Source organism: Cygnus olor, chromosome 1, assembly GCF_009769625.2.
Source record: "Cygnus olor isolate bCygOlo1 chromosome 1, bCygOlo1.pri.v2, whole genome shotgun sequence".
Lineage (NCBI taxonomy): Eukaryota > Metazoa > Chordata > Aves > Anseriformes > Anatidae > Cygnus > Cygnus olor.
Window position 1 is genome coordinate 100,914,580 of NC_049169.1, and position 20,972 is coordinate 100,935,551.

At 51.3% G+C, this 20,972-nt stretch overlaps 3 protein-coding genes across 4 annotated transcripts; 2 read left to right on the plus strand and 1 right to left on the minus strand.

Annotated features, from left to right (window-relative positions):
- Window positions 1–799: 799 nt before the first annotated feature.
- CDCA3 (cell division cycle associated 3) lies at window positions 800–3,485 on the minus strand. Its single transcript, XM_040573680.1, has 5 exons — window positions 3,361–3,485; window positions 3,147–3,276; window positions 2,869–3,060; window positions 1,571–1,692; window positions 800–1,185 (listed from the first exon to the last, which is right to left on the minus strand). Exons 1-5 carry the CDS (start codon window positions 3,472–3,474, stop codon window positions 1,045–1,047), a joined length of 699 nt encoding a protein of 232 aa, XP_040429614.1. The 5' UTR covers window positions 3,475–3,485; the 3' UTR covers window positions 800–1,044.
- Window positions 3,486–3,629: 144 nt separating this feature from the next.
- USP5 (ubiquitin specific peptidase 5) lies at window positions 3,630–16,957 on the plus strand. 2 transcript variants are annotated; one of them, XM_040573688.1, is made up of 20 exons: window positions 3,630–3,796; window positions 4,405–4,530; window positions 4,862–4,928; window positions 6,803–6,936; window positions 7,258–7,403; window positions 7,734–7,918; window positions 8,491–8,585; window positions 9,103–9,296; window positions 9,459–9,530; window positions 10,813–10,894; window positions 11,086–11,211; window positions 11,641–11,794; window positions 12,194–12,368; window positions 13,757–13,845; window positions 14,059–14,250; window positions 14,787–14,930; window positions 15,089–15,234; window positions 15,321–15,474; window positions 16,120–16,204; window positions 16,370–16,957. In XM_040573688.1, the coding sequence occupies exons 1-20, from the start codon at window positions 3,689–3,691 to the stop codon at window positions 16,461–16,463; spliced, it is 2,568 nt and encodes an 855-aa protein (XP_040429622.1). In that variant the 5' UTR covers window positions 3,630–3,688; the 3' UTR covers window positions 16,464–16,957. The 2 variants fall into 2 exon arrangements, with proteins under 2 accessions (XP_040429622.1, XP_040429628.1); XM_040573694.1 differs by having other exon boundaries at window positions 14,059–14,181.
- Window positions 16,958–17,124: 167 nt separating this feature from the next.
- On the plus strand, window positions 17,125–20,079 carry TPI1 (triosephosphate isomerase 1). The gene is made up of 7 exons (XM_040573722.1): window positions 17,125–17,351; window positions 18,193–18,316; window positions 18,411–18,495; window positions 18,631–18,763; window positions 18,993–19,078; window positions 19,222–19,309; window positions 19,512–20,079. Exons 1-7 carry the CDS (start codon window positions 17,240–17,242, stop codon window positions 19,628–19,630), a joined length of 747 nt encoding a protein of 248 aa, XP_040429656.1. The 5' UTR covers window positions 17,125–17,239; the 3' UTR covers window positions 19,631–20,079.
- Window positions 20,080–20,972: the final 893 nt, after the last annotated feature.

The window sequence follows — 20,972 nt, forward strand, 5'->3', positions numbered from 1 at the left end:
GGACCCCTTATCCAACACCTCTGTCTTTGACTTAACTACACCTAGCTTCTCCATGTGGTTGTCATGTCCCTGCAGACAGCCCCAGAGACACATGGGGTTGGAGATTTATATCATGCAACCTCTACCAAAAAGGTAGTATAAATCGGGCTCATTTTCCCTTGGGAAAACTTAGCTCAAGTCCTATCTATGCATAAATGGGGGAAAAGGGTAGCCCTCAGACCTGCCAGAACCATGGAATGTTATTTATTCTTATTTATTGTTTGCTTCTTGCTGTTCCTTCTCTTTTTGGCTCATCCCTGTATTATGTGGTGACCCCCTGTCTAACCAGTAGCCATCAGCCACTACTTTCAAGTCTGTTTTAGACCTTTGTAACCCAGGCAAATAAAGAAAGCTGACGTAAGCACCACAGACTATGTTATTTCCAGGGTAGCAATGAGCTACTGCAAATAGAACTCCCCTCCTGTGAATACTGCCTACTGATCCTCTCCTGAGAGCATCTGATACACAGGCATTCTTCTACCTCTAAGTCCATGGGGAAGGTGTTCACCTATGCTCTGGCTGAGAACAGTCAATTAGTCCTGATGCTTGCAAGCTGTAGCTCCCCAGACCCCTCTGTAGTGCATGGACCATACCCTTCCCAGTAGTTTCAGCTCTACCATGGTTGTTATAAGACAGGCAAAGCTGAGTATTAGAGCTAATGAAAGGCTGAACTATTAGTTCCTGAATCTTGGTCCGAGGATGAGATAGTGCACTGGGAAAGCAGGGTGCTCCAACTGTTCTATCAAGACAGAATCACAGCAAGGGTTTATAAATTTATTTGTTACAGGCAAGAACTGTACAGTCAATACAGCTAACAGAGAAAGCCAAAGCTTGTACTGTACATAGCACATGCAAGCTACGACAGAATGCTCTTTCCCTTCCCCCTCCCCAGAGAGAGGTAAGAAGTGACAAGTCTGGAGTTCCAGTCTACTGCAGGATTCCTCACCCAGGAAGATTCTCAAAGCACAGAAGCAAATTACAGCAAGATCCTGGGAAAGGAAGTCTCTAGTTCTCCACAAAAGGACACTGTTGGTTCTCTTTGTTCAAGTCATTCCAAGGACAGTTCCCGGCTTTGAGGTTCCTGCTCAGATCTGCTGCCACTGTTTCCTTCTCCCCAAGGTTCTCTCCCAACACATGCCTCTTAACCTAGAGAAGGGAGAAAGTAAACAATGTGAAACACAATGGAAGGTTAATAAATTCTCAGTAAAACATATAATCCATTTTCAGGACATTCAGCTTAGTCTGACAATGCCAGTCACTCCAGTATTTGAGAGTGATGGACTTTTTTCTAGAGCATAATAAGAAAATAAAGGGTGCACTGAAAGGGGTAATACTGTGGTAAAGTAGAAGATACAGACATGAACAAGTTTCTGAAGGGATCTAGGGACAAGATTGCCCCACAGAAAAATACTCTGAAAGTCACAAGTTTCTATGGGCAGAGGAGGCCACAGCTCCAGCCTAGAGCCATACAGACATTTAAGGAATTATTTCAGCCCATTCTCCCTCCCACAGTACGAGGCATTGGCTTTACCTGGCGAGGGGCAGAAGCACTGGGGGAATTATCATCTTGTAGGACACTGAAGGGAGATCGGCCATTTCCTCCAGATGTTACCATGATTTTGTTGCTGGCCTTACGTCTTACATACTTGCTTCCTAGCGAAGGAGGGAAACAAGTCTGCATGTCACAACAAAGCTATTGGGTCCTGGATTTTAAGTGCCTCCTGACATATACAATCTAGTCTGCTTGCTTCCACAAAGAATGTTATCCAAGAAGTAAAAAGATCAGAACGAGATAAAGGCTGAGGGATCTCTGGAGGTCATCCGGAGATCACATTAGGAGACATTTCTTCTCAGAAAGTAATCCAGCATTGAAACAGGTTGCCCAGGGAAGTGGTAGTCACCATCTCTGGGGGTGTTCAAGGAAAGGTTGGACCTGGCACTGAGGGACGTGGTTTAGTGGGTGATATTGATGCTCGGGGGATGGCTGGACCAGATGATCCTGAAGGTCTTTTCCAGCCTTAATGGCTATCTGGTCCAACCCTCCTGCTCAAGCATTACCACCTAGAACAGGTTGCCCAGGACCATGTCCAGACAGCTTTTGAAGATCTCAAAGGAGGGAGACTCCACAATCTCACCAGGTAACCTGTTCCAGTGACAGAACCTCTTGTGTTTCAGTCTGCACCCATTGCCTCTTATCCTTGCACTGAGCACCAGCAAAAAGAGCCTGGCTTCATCCTCTTTACACCCTCCCTTCACATATCAATTAAGATCCCTGAGCATTCCCTGCTCTGCACAGAAGAGCCCCAACACTCTCAGACGTTGCTCATATGAGATGCTCAGCAGTTTTCTGAAGCATGATCTATGTTAAAGAGACAGTCATAACACTTGGATGCGTTTCCCATCTTCTATCCCCAGCAAATCCCCAAAGAGAATCTGCAAGGTCCCCTTGAATAAATCTCCAAAACTGCAAGCCTGCCTCAGACAGGGGAAGAGCACTCCTGTACGTTTACATTTTAATTTTGACTGCAGACTAAGGGTGTAACTTTTCGATTCCCGACAGAAGCCAGCTAGGTAAGAGAACAATTCCCAGAGGAGCCTCCGGCCTACCAGTTAGAGAGCGGTAAGGACAGGCTGCTCGAGGAGGCTGGAGGCTGCTAAGCTGGAAGGCAGGGACAAAGGCCAAGCGTCTGTAAGGAAACCAGCACTGTGCGTGCTGCAGGAGATGCGCAGGGCCCTGAGCCACTCACACCACCAGCCCTGCTCCTCCGCGAGCAGCAGCCGGTCCCTCCCGCAGCCCGGGGGACACCGGCACCGCCCGCCCGCACTTACCCGCGGCCGGAGCCGTCCCTGCGTGGCGTGGGGCCCGCGGGGTGGCCTCGCAGCATCCTCCGGGCGACGGGGGCCGCTCCGCCTCTCTCCCGGGGGCTGCTGCCGGCTCCTGGCGGGACCGGGCGGCTGCCGGCGGCTCGGTCTGGACGCCGAAGGCCTCGCTGAGCTGCTTCACCAGGCGCTCCACGCTGTCTGCGCGGGGGGAGGCGGCGGTCAGAGCCCCGCCGGGGCGCCCCCGGTGCTGGGGGCGCTGCCCCGCGGCGTGCGGCCGCACTCACCGCTCAGCGCGTCCTTCATGGGCGTGCGGGAGATGCCGGGCGTCGGCGAGCGGGGGTCCGCGGCCGGGCCGGCCGCCTCCGCTGCGGGGCCGGGCTGGGGGCTGCCGCCGGCGGGGGGGGAGCTCAGCACCTGCGGGGTCGGGGGGGAGCAGCGGGCGCTGAGGCGGGGCCGGCAGCGCGGGGCGGCCCGGGGAGGAGGGGAGCGGGGCCGTACCTCGATGGGGGTGCGCAGGATGCCGGCGCTGGGGGAGCGCGGGTCGCGGACGTGCTCCGGGCGCCGGCCGCGGGGCGGCGCGGGGGTGGCGGGGGCGCTGCCGGAGGCGCCCATGGCGGCCCCGCGCTGCCGCCACCCGCCGCTGCCGCCGCGATTCAAATCTCCCGCGCGCCGCCCGCCGCGCCGCCCCATTGGCCCGCGCCCCGCGCGAGGCCGCGCCCCCCGCCTGCCGGCCACGCCCCCGCGCCCCGCCGGGATTGGCCGGAGCCGCGGCGGGCGCTCATTGGTTGGGGTGTGGCCGCGGGCGGGGCCGCAGTGAGCCGCTGTCATGGCGGAGCTGAGCGAGGCGCTGCTCTCGGTGCTGCCGTCCATCCGCGTGCCCAAGGCCGGCGACCGGGTCCACAAGGACGAGTGCGCCTTCTCCTTCGACACGCCGGTAAGCGCCCCCCGCGGCCGGCCCCCGCCGCTCGCCGGGCTCCCCTCCGCTCCGTCCCGCTCCCGGCCCACCCGGGCGGCGGGGGGGGTGCCGCCCGCGCGGGGCGCCACGGGACTTGTGGTCCCGCCGCGGGCGGGGCGGCGCGCGGCCGGGCGGCAAGCGGGGCGGCGCGGGACTACGACACCCAGCGTGCCCCGCGGCGAGCCCCTCCCGGCCGAGGCGTGCCGGGAGCTGTAGTCCCCGGGCGGCGGCGGGCGTGGGCAGCCCGGCGGGGCCGGGCCCGGCCCCCGTCAGCGGGCAGCGGGCCGGGGTCGGGCCGGTCCGGGCCGGGCCGGGGCCGCGCTCCCCCGGCGGGCCGGCGGCGTGCCGGGGCGCGGCGGGCGGGCGGCGAGCCGGTGCTGTGTCATTAAGATGGCAGAGGGCCCCGCGCCGGCCGTCCCCACCCCGCCGGCATCCCTGCCCCTCCCTCCGGCCGGGACCGGGGGGTCCGGGGCGTTACTTAGCGAATAACCAGCAGCGCTCCCGGAGGTAGCCGTGTGCCTGTCCTAGCCGCCGGCCGGGCGTGCCTCGCCGCCTCCCCGCAGTTCTTCAGCTCTTCTTCCTTCCAGGAGTCGGATGGCGGCTTGTACATCTGCATGAACACCTTCCTGGGCTTCGGGAAGCAGTACGTGGAGAAGCACTACCAGAAAACGGGCCAGCGGGTCTACCTGCACCTCAAAAGAACACGTAAACCGGTAAAAAAAAAAAAAAAACACAAAATAAATAAAATAAAAGTGGGGCGGCGGTACCGGAAAATAAAGTCAAACTTGTCTTGAAACTAAGACGTGGGATATGTCTCTGTCTTCAATCAGGTATAACTAACGCATATAATTATTATCTTTTCCTGGTGAGTTGAGATTCACCGGGTCTTCAGCCCTACTTCTGTTGAATTGTTGCGTGGATTGCCCTAGCAATTTCTGCCTGGCCTCTTTCCGTCTTCACAGTAGCTTAACTTCAGTCCTTAAGGCTTGCCACAGCATGCCCGTCCCCCTAACTCTATATCCCTGTTTCTTCTCAATGAAATAGAAGGAAGAAGATGCTAATTCCAGTGCTGGGGACCCCCCAAGGAAAAAACCGACCCGCTTGGCCATCGGTAAGAAAGCGCTTGTGTGCCATGTATTTCTTGTCCTTTTGGACCAGTCCTTTGGAGCTGTCTGGCCTCGTAGCAATCCTCTTTTCCCTTTCCTCTTCTAGGCTGCTTGAAGCTAGCATCCCCAACTGAATTCAAACTTAATGCCTCCTAGTACGTCTTAGGTGGGCAGCTACTGCAGAACAGTTGTTGAGATTTTGCCCTGTGTTCAAAAATGCATCGTGTTTTCTGTAGATAAATGTGTTTTGCCTTCTCTTGTAACTCTGCGTGCCTGACTCAGCTGGGTGTGCAGATCAGCTGCGTGGGGACGTTGTTTAATACGGATGTATCCAGTGTGGGTCAGAAGTGAGTGTGAAAATAATGTGCAAGCTTGAAAAAAATAAGTTTGAAGTTTCTGATAGAAAAGGTATTTTTTAAACTTCTCAAAGTTTGAACTAGTGTTATTTGTGTAGAAAGGGAAGAAATTACCGGCAAATGCTGTGTTAACGTTTTTGGCTAGATAGTTCTTTGAAATACAAGGTTGATACTGGAGGAAACACATGAGGACTTTAAATACTAAAAGCAAGCCCCTTTTTGGAAGGACGGTGCTGATGTTCCATTACTCTTTTGCACCAGCTGAAGAAGCTGTCATGGGAATCAGTGAAGATGCTTCTTATTTGGGGCAGTCTCGGCTGGTAATTTCTGAACCGTTACGGAGATCTATAAAGCAGAGGACAGGAACATTCTTAGCAGTAACAGGTTCTTGGCCTGGTGGAGACTGACCACTAGAGGGAAATCCAGAACCTGTACCACGTCTGTCTTGCTTCTTGCTCACTTTTTCCCTAGCTGTGCCTTGCGTAGCAGCAGCCTGGTGGACTTCAGCAGTCTGTTTCGCTTTCTTTAGAGTTCAGGATTTGTGTGATATGCTGAAGGATTGTGCGTTGCTTTACTCTATGAAGTGATGACAGGAGATCTCTCTGGGATGTGCTGAAGAGGTGCAGAAATGGATTATTTGCATATGTTGTTGTGTTATGCTTGTGATTTTTCAGGTATTCCTAAAGTCATGCAGGCTTGCAGCATCTACATTCAAGCGTGGCAGTTTGTGCATACTCTAAACGTTATAGATAGGCAGAGTTGCAAGAGAAATTGTTTTTTGATTTTTTTTTATATTGTTTTGCAAGAGTTTTTTGTTGTTGTTTTGTTTTTTGTTTGTTTGTTTTGTTTTATTGTGAGTACCTACGTAAATCAGAGACTGTTCCCTCCATTGCGAACGTAACTTTTTGGTGACTCTTGACAACTGGCAAATAAGCTGTTGTGTATAGAACCTCCATTTTTGTTGCAATCTCTGGAAAGCATGGCTAGGTGGGCAAGAGAAAATACTAGCACTGTGCCTTTTCTAAGACTTTTTCTGTAATTCTGTGTGTTCTGCTCCCAAGAGAACTCCTGGTTCTCCGTGTTTGAGTTCAGGGCGTTGAACTGTCCTTTCTGGAAGAGACAAGATGCAGAGCCAGGCTCCTTAAGGATGCTGATAGGCTAGACCTTCACATGGGGTTAGAAGGTGATCTCTTTGTGCGCATCTCCATTCATCACCTTGGGTGTACTGTGAAGGATGAACAGGTCTTTTCTTTCTGGTTGTAGGCGGGGTCTGGAGTTTCCTTCTAAGCATCTATACAAACAGCTGGTAAAAGCAAGCCCATTGTCACTAGGCTTCTATTTGCTTCTGTAAAGCCCACACCTATGGCAGCAATTTTAGGATCCAGACACGGAAGACAGATTGTGGATCACTGATCTAGAGTTTTGCCTTAGTCATGGTGCCTTACTTCATGTAAGCCATGGGCAAAGAAGCCTTGCAAGCTATTTGGTTCTACCCGTTACCACAACGTTTTTTCTTCCTGTAGGTGTAGAAGGTGGATTTGACATCACAGAGGAAAAGTTTGAATATGATGAAGATGTAAAAATAGTTATTTTACCAGAGCATTTGGATATTCCCCGTGATGGGCTGGAGGGACTCCCTGACATGGTCAGAGACAGGGTACGTTTGGGTGAAGGGCTGTGTTTTCTGTTGGTGGGGAGGAAACGCACCATTACGGTGAAAGAACTGCTGCCCTGCAAAAGTGATCCTGCGGAGCTGCTGTGAAGTCTCAGTCTGGAGTAAGCAGGATTACTCAACACTTTTATAAAGCACTTAAGCAGTGCTTTATAGTGTAGAGTCCTGGTCTATGGCGAGGCTCCTGAACACTGCCTTTCTGCAACTGACTTGTAGGTCTGAGCCTAAATGTGGAGTTCTGTGGCACTGGAAGCTTCTTTTTTTGTGCCCTTCACTTTTTTTTTCCCCCCACTATTCTAATTCTAGATTGCCAGTGCGGTGGAGGCCATCCTGACTGCAGATTCAGCCTCACGGAAGCAGGAGGTGCAGGCTTGGGATGGGGAGGTTCGACGTATTTCCAAACACGCTTTTTCCCTGCACCAGCTTCAGAATGATGTCCGCATCCCACCATGGTGAGCGTAGTACTGAAAGCAGCTGTACTGCTCTGTAACCCAGATCCACCCTGATCACCTTCTTCTCCTGTCCTGGAACTGCAGCAGAAGATGGGATTTCTTTTGTGAGGCCTTGCCCTGTGTCTGAATGTGCCTTGTCGTAGTAAATTCAGGGGAAGGGGCAAACTAAGGTATTTCAGGACATTCGGTGTTCTGAAGTAAAAGAGAAATGAGATCACAGAAACCTTTGCTTATACTCTGGTATAAGTGGGTAGTAACGGAGAGGGCTTGGGAGGTAGAACCCAAAGGTTTTCACCCTAACAGCTCTTTTTCTCCGTTTCTTGTCAACAGTGGCTGGAAGTGCAGCAAGTGTGACATGAGGGAGAACCTGTGGCTGAACATGACCGACGGAGCCATCCTTTGTGGTCGGCGCTATTTCGATGGCAGTGGTGGCAACAATCACGCGGTCGAACATTACCGGGAAACTGGCTACCCACTGGCTGTGAAACTGGGAACAATTACTCCTGATGGGGCTGGTGAGAAGGGGGATCCAGTGAGGGTTATAGATGCCAGGCGCCACTCAGGCTGACTGTGGGCTCTGACAAGGCAAGTAAGGGAGGATTTCCAGGTACCAGGCTGGTGTTGCCTGTGTTATGACCTGGAAAGTTCAACATACCATGAACTTTCCCACTCTGACCTGCTTCTTGTGGCAGGCAAAGAACCAGCAGATAAAACCTTGCCTTCCTCTTTCCCTCCCTTGTACTTTGAAGGATTTTAGAACAGTTTCCAGATGGCTTGGTGGGGTGAGATTTACCTAAATTTATCAAAGGATTTTGTGTCGAAAACCTGAGTAGAGAGTAGCATAGTAACCCACTTTCCTTACTTCAGGCGTACGTGTAACTCTATATCTTGATCAATGAGAAAGTTGTTTGTCTTGTCACGTGTTTTGGAGGAATTTCAGTATTCACTCTGTTGGCTACTCTCCTGAAAAAATAGAGAGAGGAAAATCCAACTGCTCACTCCGTCAAAACTCCCAGTTCTCTTCATCCAGAGTGAATTTTAGATCGCAGGCCGTAAGTCTTTCGTTTTCCTTTGTGTTCCTGCATAGACGTCTACTCCTACGATGAGGATGACATGGTGTTGGACCCCAACCTGGCAGAACACCTTGCTCACTTTGGGATTGACATGCTCAAGATGCAGAAGGTGAGGGGGAGTTCCTGTGTAGGCCCGGAGGGGGAGAGAAGCAAGTCTAAGATTTCATAGCTGGATCCCAGCTTTCTGTAGCTATGCAGAACCATTCCTGGTGAGGAAACTGTTTTTTATCAGGTAGAGAGTTGTCTGGTCTGCCTGTGTTTTTCCATTGCCTTTTTTGTCTTTCTTCCACGTCTCTGAGGTTTATTTCCGTGTGGTTCTGTGTCAGTACTCTAGGCAGGAAGGTGCCCAGGCTCCCAGCTTTGCTCCCTGGATTTAGTGTTGGTGTGTGATTTCCACGCCCCTTTTTAGAGGATAGTTCAGATTTCTCTCATGTTTCTTAGCATTCCTCCTTCTGTCCCAGATACTCAAATATTTTAAAAGAATTATTATATCTTCCTCCTCTTCTAATTTAATCAAACAGGATTAATTCAACCCTTTATGTTTCTCTACTGTATTGCCCTTTTCATACCTCAGATGTTCACTTGAGTCTTCACTGAGATTTTTTTCCCGTTCTTTCCCTCCACAGACAGACAAGACAATGACAGAACTGGAAATAGACATGAATCAACGCATTGGGGAGTGGGAGCTCATCCAGGAGTCTGGTGTGCAGCTCAAGCCCCTCTTTGGGCCTGGGTACACTGGTATCCGTAACCTGGGCAACAGTTGCTACCTCAATTCTGTGATGCAGGTGCTGTTCAGTATCCCAGACTTCCAGAGAAAGTAAGTGAGCTTAATCTCTCATTTCCACTGGCCTGGGATCCCCTGGGATCAGTACAAAAGTCTCCTAGAGCTGTGAGCTTCTGTTGCAGGAGTCAGACTCAGAACTGTGTCTTTACTGGATGAATCCGTGCGTCCTTCAGATTGCTCTGTTTTGTTTTGCAGGTATGTGGACAAGCTGGAGAAGATATTCCAAAGCGCACCGTCGGACCCCACACAGGACTTCAGCACACAAGTGTACGTAGACTTTTGGTGGGAGAAGGAAGGCCGAGGCTGCCTGGGTGCGTCTCCTCTGCTTTGCTGCAGGTTTCTCCCTCAAGCCTTGCCTCTTTGTTTCCACATCCATCACCAGACACGCTGATCCTCAGCGATCAGTAAGGATCTATGCCAAGAAAGTTCTGCTGATAGCCCTAGATGGAGAGAGCAGGGTTTACCTCAGTGCTCATGAGAGGCTCTTAAATGTAGTATGTGGAAAATGCAGTACCGTCTGTTACCACGGGGGGATTTCTGGTAGGCATATTCAATCTGCGTAACAGCAAAGAGTTGCTTGCATTCTGCAGTGGAGGGCTAAGAGCAAAGAAATGCATAGATTTAGAAAAATTCTCCCTCAGTGGATAACTTACATATGCCTAAGGAGGCTTCCTGCAAGAGATCTTGTGCAGGCAATAGTAGGAGAATTCACAGAAGAAGGAACACAACATTTCAGAGGGTGTTTCATTTTAAATACATGGATTCTCTCCTACATCTGCTCTAAAACAGCAAAGCAGTATGTGGAGGTTTGGGATGGAGGAATGGAAGGTGGCATTTGTGGAAGAGAGTCCAGAGGTAAGGGAAGATCCTAAATTTGGACAGTCTGGGGTGAGGTGTTCGGTTAGGAGGGAATTGAGAAAGAGCCAGAAAGATTTTTTTCCTGGGCAAAGGGATGAATTGGTAGGGTTTGGTTCCAGACAAATGGCAACAGTGGTGGGGAAGAATTGGAGTGAGGTGGAATAAAAGGAGGGTCTGGGCATGGGAGGAAATCAATTGAACGTTACTGTTGTCCATTAAGTGCCTCACGCAGTTATTCTTAACCTTTCCCTTGGGAAAATGTGATCAGTCTGCTCACAGCAATGCTATTTCTGGCTCAGGCAATTTCAGTGTGCCCTGTTGTCTCCTGTGCAGCCTCTAAGATACACTGCTACTTTACCCATGTCAGGCTGCAGAATCGTTTGGCTGTTACACAGCTGCTGTAGGGCTCGGCACTGGCAGCCCTTCTGTGGGGAAAAGGAAGCTCCCCACGGTGCAAACAGTAGCTGAGTTTCATGCCCAGAAGTCCTACTAACTTTCCAGTGGGTGGTGTCTCATGGAACCAGAGAGAGCAGACCAAGACAAGACAATCTTGGCTGGTGCAGCTGGGAAAGCTGATTTCTGTGACAGGGACAGTCATGTCGGTGTTAAAGCTGGATGGGTTGTCGTGGCTTCTGGAGCGTGAGGGATCGAAGAATGCGGGTTGGTGCTAACAGTGACTTCATCATTCCAGAGCCAAACTGGGTCACGGACTGCTGTCTGGGGAGTATTCAAAGCCGGTTTCTGCAGAAGGGGAACAGCAGCCTGATCAGAAGGTGAGACCTGGGTGCGGTACCCGCACGATGTGTGGGACGGGGAGGAGGGAGAACCATTTCTGAAGACGGGTCGTGGGGCTTGTGCCAGGGCCCTGTCACTTGAAGAGCATGGCTAAGAGTAGAGTGTTGCGTGCCACGACACATGCTTGGCAAATTGTGACCACCTTCCTCTTCCACCTTGTTCTTTGCAGGGTGTGCAAAATGGCATTGCTCCACGCATGTTTAAGTCCCTCATTGGAAAGGGACACCCAGAGTTTTCCACTAACCGACAGCAGGACGCCCAGGAGTTCTTTCTGCACTTCATCAACATGGTGGAGGTAACGGTTGAGTTTGTATCTCTAGTTTTGGAAAAGCCTGGCTTTGTTTTCCTGCTGTAAGAAGGGGGTGAGATATGGAGGTGAGAAAGTGGCATTTGGAGCAGAGAGAGGGAGAGGACACAGGGAAAAGGGGGCAGGTAGCACCTGTGGGAGAAGAAGGAGATGTTTAGCCAGGTTTTCTGGGCTGACTCCCAAGAAATTCCTCCAAGCAATGGCATAGGTGGAGATGTAAATTGTCCTGTTTAGGAGCCAGAATGGTATTTGTTCCTGGGGTACAGAAAATGGCTTTAGTTTGCTGTCTTTTCCAGTGGACTGGATAAAGAAATGAATGCTGTTTAGCTGTGTCCTGCATGGAACTGCTGCTGCTGTAGATGATTATTCCTACCATTCCAATGTTACATCTACCCTTCTGACCTCTCCCTTGTTCAGAGGAACTGCCGCAGCTCGGAGAACCCCAATGAGGTCTTTCGTTTTCTGGTGGAGGAAAAGCTGAAGTGCCTGGCCACAGAAAAGGTGAAATATACCCAGCGTGTGGACTATATCATGCAGCTACCTGTGCCCATGGATGCTGCACTCAACAAAGGTCAGTAATGTGTTGAGGCCAGAATAGTAGCAAACATTATGGTTGGATATCGTACATTTCTTACAGAACTCCTTAAATGGGAAAGGGACTTCCTCAAGGTATTGCTTTGCCACTTCTGAAGCCAGATCCTTCACCTGCTTTTGTGGGATTGGGCTGATTCCTGCAGAGGTGGTATGACACAGTGACGGCCCTTTAGAGCCTTTCCCTCCTATACTTCAAGCTGGCCTATGATTTAACAGCAAAGTTGCAGAACAGTGCTCACTAGAAGATGTTGCCGACTTTGTGCTGCATTCTTTAGGACGTGTATTTGTAGGCCTATTCTGCCTCTGGGTGTAGCTTATACCAGTTATTTTGTTAGTACCTAGAGGTGGTCCTTGATTCCTGTGCCTTATTCTCTAGATGAACTACTGGAATATGAGGAGAAGAAGCGGCAGGCAGAGGAGGAGAAGCAGCCGCTGCCTGAGCTGGTGCGAGCCAAGGTGCCTTTCAGCTCCTGCCTAGAGGCCTATGGAGCTCCAGAACAGGTGGATGATTTCTGGAGCACAGCCTTGCAGGCCAAGTCTGTGGCTCTCAAGTGAGTGTGCGTGTATGTGTGTGTATAACTAGCTAGGCTATGGCAAACTGGCTACATCTTTGGGAACTTCTTTGCATTGTTTGAGGAAGGAGCATTACCCAGGGTTTGCGGTCTTCCAAGTCCTGTATCCGTAGAACACTGAAACAGAAGCGAACCAGTTCAGCAGTGCTGGAGAGTTTGCCCTGGAAGGATTACAGTGGGCACAACAGCAGTGCTAGTGAAATGCTTACCAGCAGATTTCAGTTGCTGACGGGCTACGAAAACAGATTGATATTCCAGAAAATTGGCAGCTTTTGTTCTCAGTTCAGAATTTAGCTTTAAAATCAGTACAGGGTGTGGCAGCACCAGCCCTGCGTGGTCTCTAAACTCTCTAAGGGAAGCTTTTAGCTGGTAAAGTTTGAGCAAAACACTGGGTATAGGGGACACCTGAGTTATTTTAAAGGATGCTAACTTTAATGCTAATAGCAGGGCTTAAAATACAGCTTTAATTTGCCTTGCTGTCAGCAGCACGTGCAGTAGTGCAAAAGTCTAACTTTACAGACTTAAGCAGCTTCCTTCTGTGATGCTACTGACTGTTCTTCCACAATGAAAGAGTAGTCCTGAAAGAATCCAGTAAATCCATAGAACGGAATGTGTTTTTGTAACAAATATACTACTATTAAGCAATAGCTACTAAAAATGAACAGTCAGTAAAACGGTCACTTTGAAAAATAACATTGTTTTGCTTTTAAATAGTGAATTGTGTTCACACGCTTTGTAAGAATTACATTCTTACAAATACCATTGCCTAAGTTAATTTTACAATGTTACAATGATTCCCTGATAATAAGTATCTGTTTCTCTTACTATTGTTTCTCCCTTCACAAACATTCCCCTCTGTACCAGAGATACCCTTTGCCTCAAATTGTCTAACTAAACATTCAATCAAATTCAGTCATTGTTAGCTTCAAATTTGCTGCTTCCACTTCATATCTGAAAAAGCGCTCTTGCACTTGAAAGCTTGTTACTTTTTGCAGCTTTACCTGTTGGTCTAATAAAAGATATTATTTCCACTGCGTTCCTTAAGGATTAAACTTTAATTATTTTAATTAGTACTAAAATCTGAGGAAGCTTGTAAAATGCGGGGTTGAGAGAGAGAGAACATACTATTTTTTCCTTATTCCCCAAGATTTTGTAAATGCTTCATTCCGTCTCATTTGGTCAGAGCATCTGCTTTAGAAATTGCTTTGTGTTTGAGGAGCTGTAAGCTCATCATAGGAGAGCTGCACAGTTCTGTTTCTCTCTGCCTTCGGACAGGCACCCCACTCACTGATTTCTTGAACCAACTAGATGTCCTCAATCAGTGCTGACAAAGTGTAAAAACTAGCTGTGATGTTAATCTCTTTCAGAACAACACGGTTCGCCTCTTTCCCAGATTATTTGGTGATCCAGATCAAGAAATTCACTTTTGGTCTGGATTGGGTGCCCAAAAAGCTTGGTAAGAAGGACAAGAAGTACAGAGCATATAAGGTATTGGGTGTCGTATATGGGTATTGTGGTTAGTACTGCAAAAAGGAAAGTAACTGTCCCAAAAGGAGGTTCAGACTAGCATGTTGTATCCCCAGCGGGGTAGACTTACCCTTCTAGATCTCCCAGTGGAGTCTTTTGTTTCTGGCCTTATAGGCAGGCTGAGCAGCACTGTGTCTTGCAGATGTCTCCATTGAAATGCCAGAGGAGCTGGATATCTCTGCACTGCAGGGAACAGGGCTGCAAGATGGAGAAGAAGAAATGCCAGACATCGCGCCCCCACTGGTGACACCAGACGAGCCCAAAGGTAGCCTGGGGTTCTATGGCAACGAGGACGACGACTCCTTCTGCTCCCCTCACTTCTCCTCTCCGACATGTTAGTGATTCTCCTTCTCTTTTCCTGATGCCTGACTTGTTTCCTTGCTCTCCTTGTCTTGTCTCCAATCCTAGCGGTTTCCACTTGCTCAGACTTTCCCTGTCCCTCTGTCAGCGAATGCCGGCTGCCTCCCTTGCATGCCTGTTATGCAAGGGAGTTTGATTCCTGTTGATTCCCTGGAAGATTGGAATGTGGCATGTCTAGTGCATTAGAGGGGGCAGGGCTGAGGTTTTTACAAGATTTAATTGGCAGAGGTATTCTGTTTTCACAAAACACAGCACAGGGTAGGGTTTGAAGGCTAGGGAAGAGCGTGTGCTGCTGAGTTCATGCGATGAATCCCCTTGTTCCCTGGAGTACCTGCGAGTGAGACTGCACTTTTGAAGAAGAAAGTTTGTAAAGGATGAGGAGAGCAGAGCCAGAACTTGTATGAAGCAAAGCCAGGAAATGATGGCTTGGGGGACTGTATGGGGCTGCACAAAATGAAGCAGGCAGGACTTGGGTGGGAGTGGGTGGCTCTAATCTCTGTCTTCCCACAGCCCCCATGCTGGATGAGTCAGTGATCATACAGCTAGTGGAGATGGGCTTTCCCATGGACGCCTGCCGCAAAGCCGTGTATTACACGGGGAACAGTGGGGTCGAGGCTGCCATGAACTGGGTCATGTCACACATGGATGATCCAGGTATGAGACCACATGGCCACGTCAAAGCTTGTGGCATCTGGGTCGTTGTACTTCCTGACCCACTTCAGCAGTGGAAATCTAAAGTAGTTTGAACCTCAGACTGCCTCCCTTTTGGAGGGATCTAACTGCTCTTAGCTGTGTTCTGTTTTCTGCTGCAGACTTTGCTAACCCATTAGTTCTCCCGGGATCCAGTGGACCAGGGTCAACTATTGCTTGTCCAGACCCTCCTTCAGAAGACAGTGTGGCCACCATTGTCTCAATGGGCTTCTCCCGGGACCAGGCTATGAAAGCGCTTAGAGCAACGGTGAGAGTCATGGGTGACATCAGAGTGAAATGATGCTCTCATGAACAGGCATCTGCAAGCTCACAGTCTTTGCCTTCGCCTTCCAGAACAACAGCCTGGAGCGTGCTGTGGATTGGATCTTTAGTCACATTGATGACCTCGATGCGGAAGCTGCTATGGATATCTCAGAGGGACGCTCAGCAGCAGACTCCATCTCTGAATCTGTCCCTGTTGGTCCTAAAGTGCGCGATGGGCCTGGAAGTGAGTTCCAAGCAGTAGGAATGTCAGTTTTGGGATGCAAACTCAGCATGGCCTTATCCTCCCTAATTAATGCAGTAAATCCATAGGTTTTAGCAGCAGCCGCTCCCACAGACTGAGCTGGTTACTTAGGTCGTGGGAGCCGGGAGGAACAGAAGGCTGGCAAATGTAGGGCTGAAACCCTTCAGGCCAGGCATTACTTAGAAGCTGGTAAGAGAGAGGCAGAGGAAGAGACATCTAGTGAAAGATTGTGCTTTTTTCTCCCCATCTTATCTGGAGGCCTTTCTGATCCTCAGGCTTCTATTTTAAAAGCAAGTTCCAGTCCATTTGCAGAATTGATCCCAGTGTTGCATGGCAGCTGGACACCATAGGGAGGTGGAATCCTCACCATTACCCATCCAACATACCTGAGCCAAATAAACACTTTGAAGGGAGAAGGCTGAACGGAAGTTGCCATCTCCTATTTCCCTCCGTGTTTGGCCTTGAGACCAAACTCTCACAGTCACGCTTGACAGGGTCCCATTTTTAAGACCCACGAGAGCTTCCTTCAGGTCTTACACATCAGGAATTCTCTAGAGAGAGGGTTTTTGAGGGTGTGAAGCCTTTCCTCTTTCTCCGATAACTCCTCTTTTCCCTCTTCCTGTCAAGAATATCAGCTGTTTGCCTTCATCAGCCACATGGGCACTTCGACTATGTGTGGCCACTACGTTTGTCACATCAAGAAAGATGGCAGGTAAGAGGGATTTTGACAGCATAAGGGGACTTTGTGGTAAAGCTTTATTTAAATCATTGTCCTGCGCTGTTTCTTCAGAAGTCTTGGGGGGAAGCGAGCAGGGCCTCGCATGGCATCTTTGCCACACAACAGCATCCCTGAGCTCCCCCCTTCTGCCTGTTGCAGGTGGGTGATCTACAACGACCAGAAAGTCTGTGCTTCTGAGAAGCCCCCCAAGGATCTGGGCTACATCTACTTCTACCAGCGGATTCCCAGCTAGAACATCCTCTCGCTGCGTGTGGAGGGGGGAAAGCGGGCTGAAGGCAGAGGGGGGCAGCGGTGGGGGCGGTGAGGATAAGAGCAGGGTCCATCTCCTCTTACCCCACTCTTCCCTTCATGCTCTCCCCATGGAGACAAAGGCGGAAACGAGTTCCCTGACTGGGGGCCGGAGCCCCCGGGGACGTGAGTGAAGGGGGTTGGGGGTGGGGGGGGGGGGGGAAATAATCAGTTTCTGTAGGAAATGCCCTCACTGTCCCCGCCCTGTGACACACAGCCCTCGTGCTTTGCTGCTTGGTGGGACGACGCCACCTCCTCGCTGTCTGAAGGGGGAAAGGGGGAATTGTGTGTGCGTGCGGCTTGTACCGGGGGGGGGGGTTCCTCCCGCCTGCCCTCCCTGACGGGGCGAGCAGCGCGGGAGGCAGCCGGGGCCACGAGTAGCGTGCCCTGCACATGCCAAAATACACGAGGGACGAAATAAAAGCCGAAATAACGCCCCGTTGCTTGCCGCCTCGCTCTGTGTGTGGTGTGGGGACGAGACCCCCCGCGGCGTGAGGGGACGCTGAGGGGCTCCCTGCCCCTCCCCCCGCCCCCCATCAACGGCCTCGGCGCGCGCCGCCCTCAGCCCGCCGCGCCTCGGTGGGGGGGCGTGGCTTCGGGGAGGGGGCGTGGCCTCGGCCGCCGCCGGGCTATAAAAGGGGCCGCCGCGCGCTGCGCGCCGCCACTGACCTTCGGCTGTGCTCGGTACCGGTTGCCGCCCGCCCGCCGCCTCCTCCCGCCATGGCGCCCAGGAAGTTCTTCGTGGGGGGCAACTGGAAGATGAACGGCGACAAGAAGAGCCTGGGCGAGCTGATCCACACGCTGAACGGCGCCAAGCTCTCGGCCGACACCGGTGAGGGCGCGGCCGCACGTCGCGCACGTACCGCGCGGCAGCCCCGGCACGGCCCGGCTGCGGGAAATGTCAGAGGGCGGCGGGGGGCCTAAATATAAATATAACCGCGCTAAAAATACCGCGACACCGGATACCGGACGCTGAAGGGCAGCGCAGCCCCTCCGGTACCGCGGGCGGCGGGGGGGAGCCGGGCCCCGGCCTCCTGGGCGGGCTCGGGCTCGGGCCTCCTTCCCCGGCCTCCCCCGGGGCTCCCTCGCGGCGCTGAGGCGGCCTGGCCAGGCCCCGTCCCCGCGGGCCTTTGGCCATCCGTAGCCCTATCCCCACCGCTATCGCTCCTGGAGGCCCCCTCCAGCCCCCCTGCTCCGCTAAGGGGCGCAGAGCGCAGCGTTTCAGCTGGGGTCGCTCAGGCTGTGCCACCAGACCGTGCTGCTTGCCCTGCCTCGATCCTGGCCCGGTTATAATCCCAGGTGTAACCCGATGCTGCCCTTTTCTCCCCGGTTCAGCATAGCCTCCGCGGCAGGGCAGGATTCTTGCCCGGTTTCTTGGTTGGGCTGTTTCCAAGGGACCCTGCGTGAACCGGCTGAGGGGCCTGCCTCTCTGCCTCATCTCACCTATCTGGCTGCTGGAAAGGGTTTCCTCTGCTGTCGAGGCATCAGATAGCAGAGAGATTCCTGCTTTCTGATGCTGCAGCAGGTCCCCCAAATGTCATGCATGCTGAGCCTTCCTGACAGAGGGTAGGGAAGGAAATGATGACCTCTTAGGGCTGGTCTTCAGGCTCAGGGGTTGGGTGTGGTTTCTGCCCCAGTTCTTCTTGAAAGTGACCTTTTTCTCTGCCTTCCAGAGGTGGTTTGTGGAGCCCCTTCAATCTACCTTGACTTTGCCCGTCAGAAGCTTGATGCAAAGATTGGAGTTGCAGCACAGAACTGTTATAAGGTGCCAAAGGGTGCTTTCACAGGAGAGATTAGGTGAGCCCAAAGAGAAGTGGAAAGCCAGCGTGGCTCTGCAAAGTTTGTTGCCTCCAGAGATGTGAATTAATACTCTCATATCCTTTCTCCTCAGCCCAGCAATGATCAAAGATATTGGAGCTGCATGGGTGATTCTAGGTCACTCAGAGCGAAGGCATGTTTTTGGAGAGTCTGATGAGGTGAGAGACCATTGGATGGAGAGACAGTACAGATCAGATATGTCTGTGAAGGCTGGAGGGATGAGCAGTTTGTGGGAAAGACAGGAACAGGAACAGGTGTGACTGTCACTTACCTTATTTCTCTTCCATTCCCAGTTGATTGGGCAGAAGGTGGCTCATGCTCTAGCTGAGGGCCTTGGTGTCATTGCCTGTATTGGAGAGAAGCTGGATGAGAGAGAAGCTGGCATAACAGAGAAAGTGGTTTTTGAACAGACCAAGGCTATTGCTGGTAAGGGAAGAAAATGGCCATTTCGCATGTGTCCGAAGGGAAAAAAGCCTGTTATGGCCTTAACTGCCTGTTCCTGGCCTTTCTGGAAGGCTTGCAGATACGTTGCCGTGAGTGTTCACACGGTAACGATCATGTTAATAAAAGGTCTGCATGTTCCAGAGAGCTTTCCAGGTCTACCCTTCCCACCATGAAGTACTGTGCTTACTTATACCTTCTCCTTTCTCCCCAGATAACGTGAAGGACTGGAGTAAAGTGGTTCTTGCCTACGAGCCGGTTTGGGCTATTGGAACTGGTAAAACTGCAACCCCCCAACAGGTATGAGCAGGGGAAAGGTGGCTGACAAAATGGCTGACTGACCCTTCCTGTTCCAGAGATCCTGCCTGAAGATGGAACAAGACCGTTCTGTCTATATGCAAAATGGTCCAGTCCTCAGTGGGACTCTTTCCGTTCCATTGCAGGCTCAGGAAGTTCATGAGAAGCTGAGGGGGTGGCTCAAAAGCCATGTGTCTGATGCTGTTGCTCAATCAACTAGGATCATCTATGGAGGTAAATGAGTCTGAAGCCCCTTTCCAGTGCAGGAAGCACTTAGATTCTCTGCTTATTGCTGCAGTTGTACAGCACTGCTCTGCTAATGAGGAAATAGGAGATTGGCAGAGCATGAAGCAGTAACTGTTACAGCTTCAGGCTGTCTACATCTGTTAAAAATACTGTTCTCTGCTCAGCTCTTAAAATACTGTTTACTCCTTAGGTTCAGTCACTGGCAGCAACTGTAAGGAGCTGGCCTCTCAGCATGACGTGGATGGCTTTCTTGTTGGCGGAGCTTCTCTCAAGCCAGAGTTTGTGGATATTATCAACGCAAAACACTGAAGCGCAGCCAATGAGGAGCAGTCCCTTAACGGTTAAAAGCAAGAAACAGAAGCAAGAAGGGACCTTTCATTGCACATGTCTAAGTACAGAGGCCTCTTCTGAGGCTTTCCCCCCCCAACCACGGTCATTGTTCTAGCTGTGCTGCTAACCCCCACCACCTTGTTGGAGTCCTGTTAGTGTGAGCCTGTCTCAACAGTCTCTGAATTGGCAAAATCCGTGGTTTTCTGTTGAGCTCTTAGAGCCCACAGTCAACTTGGCCGTTGCCTCCCCCTTTGTCTGCAGTGCTACAGGTAGAGATGGCCACTAGTACGGGGGGAGGAAGAAGGAACCACCACGTTCTGCATCCTTCAGGCCCATCAGCAAGGGGCCTGGTAGCTTAGACCTTTGTGAGACACCTTACCTCACCTATGTCCCATATTGAACAATAAATGAAAGGGAAATTAAAAAAAGTGTCTGGGATCTTATTTGGAAGTGATTAAGGACAAGGTGTGTACAGAAGTAGCAGTCACTTCTGGTGAGCTCTCACTCCTGGCTTCTCTAGCTGGCTGCAAGAGAGTAACATGGTTTGGGTTTTCTGTCTTGTTTGTGGGTTTTTGTGGTTGGTAGTTTGGTTTTTTTGTTTGTTTGTTTGTTAAATTGTTCCAATAGGCATTGCACAGGTTCAACCTGTACTTTGTCATTGTAGCTCTTGCTTAGAGCATGCCCCAAAGCACCTTTCGTCTTTCTCATTGCGGCTCTCTTCTGGGTCCGTGGTGCTTTGTGTGCATCTATTCCAGCAGGTGCTGGAGCACCCGGCTGTCCCACCAGTGAGCTGATCTTTCCAGGCAGGCCTGGCAAAGTGCTGGTTTTGAGCCTTGTTGCCTGTGAGAACTGGTAATTGACTTTGCCTGTTACATGTGGAGCAGAGCAGCTCCCTCTTCGCATGGGAAATTTTTAGGCCGTGCGCTGGGACTTTGCTTATAGCCACGTGGTGGGAGATAGGAAAGCCAGACTAGAGCTAGGAGCTTTTTAGGTAGTGCAAAGGGCAATGAAAATGGAAGTGCCTCACGCTCACGAGGAGGAGCTTAACTGAGGCGGTACATCACTGGGCGTCTGTGGGCAATGCACTGTTATACAGCAGGCGTGCGGAAGGGGGACTCGGTTAATGCATGTCTGAGAGATCCTCTCCCACCTCATGCTTTCCATTCTGCGGTACTTCTTGTGGTCCTGGCGCGTTCCTCCCCTCGTGCTCTGGCTGTTGGAGCGCATTGCCCTGCCAGCAGCGAATGAAAAGCAGGGGATGAGGATGGTCCGAGCCTGAGAAGGTAAGGGACAGAGAAGGAGAACATCCGAGGAGCTCTGT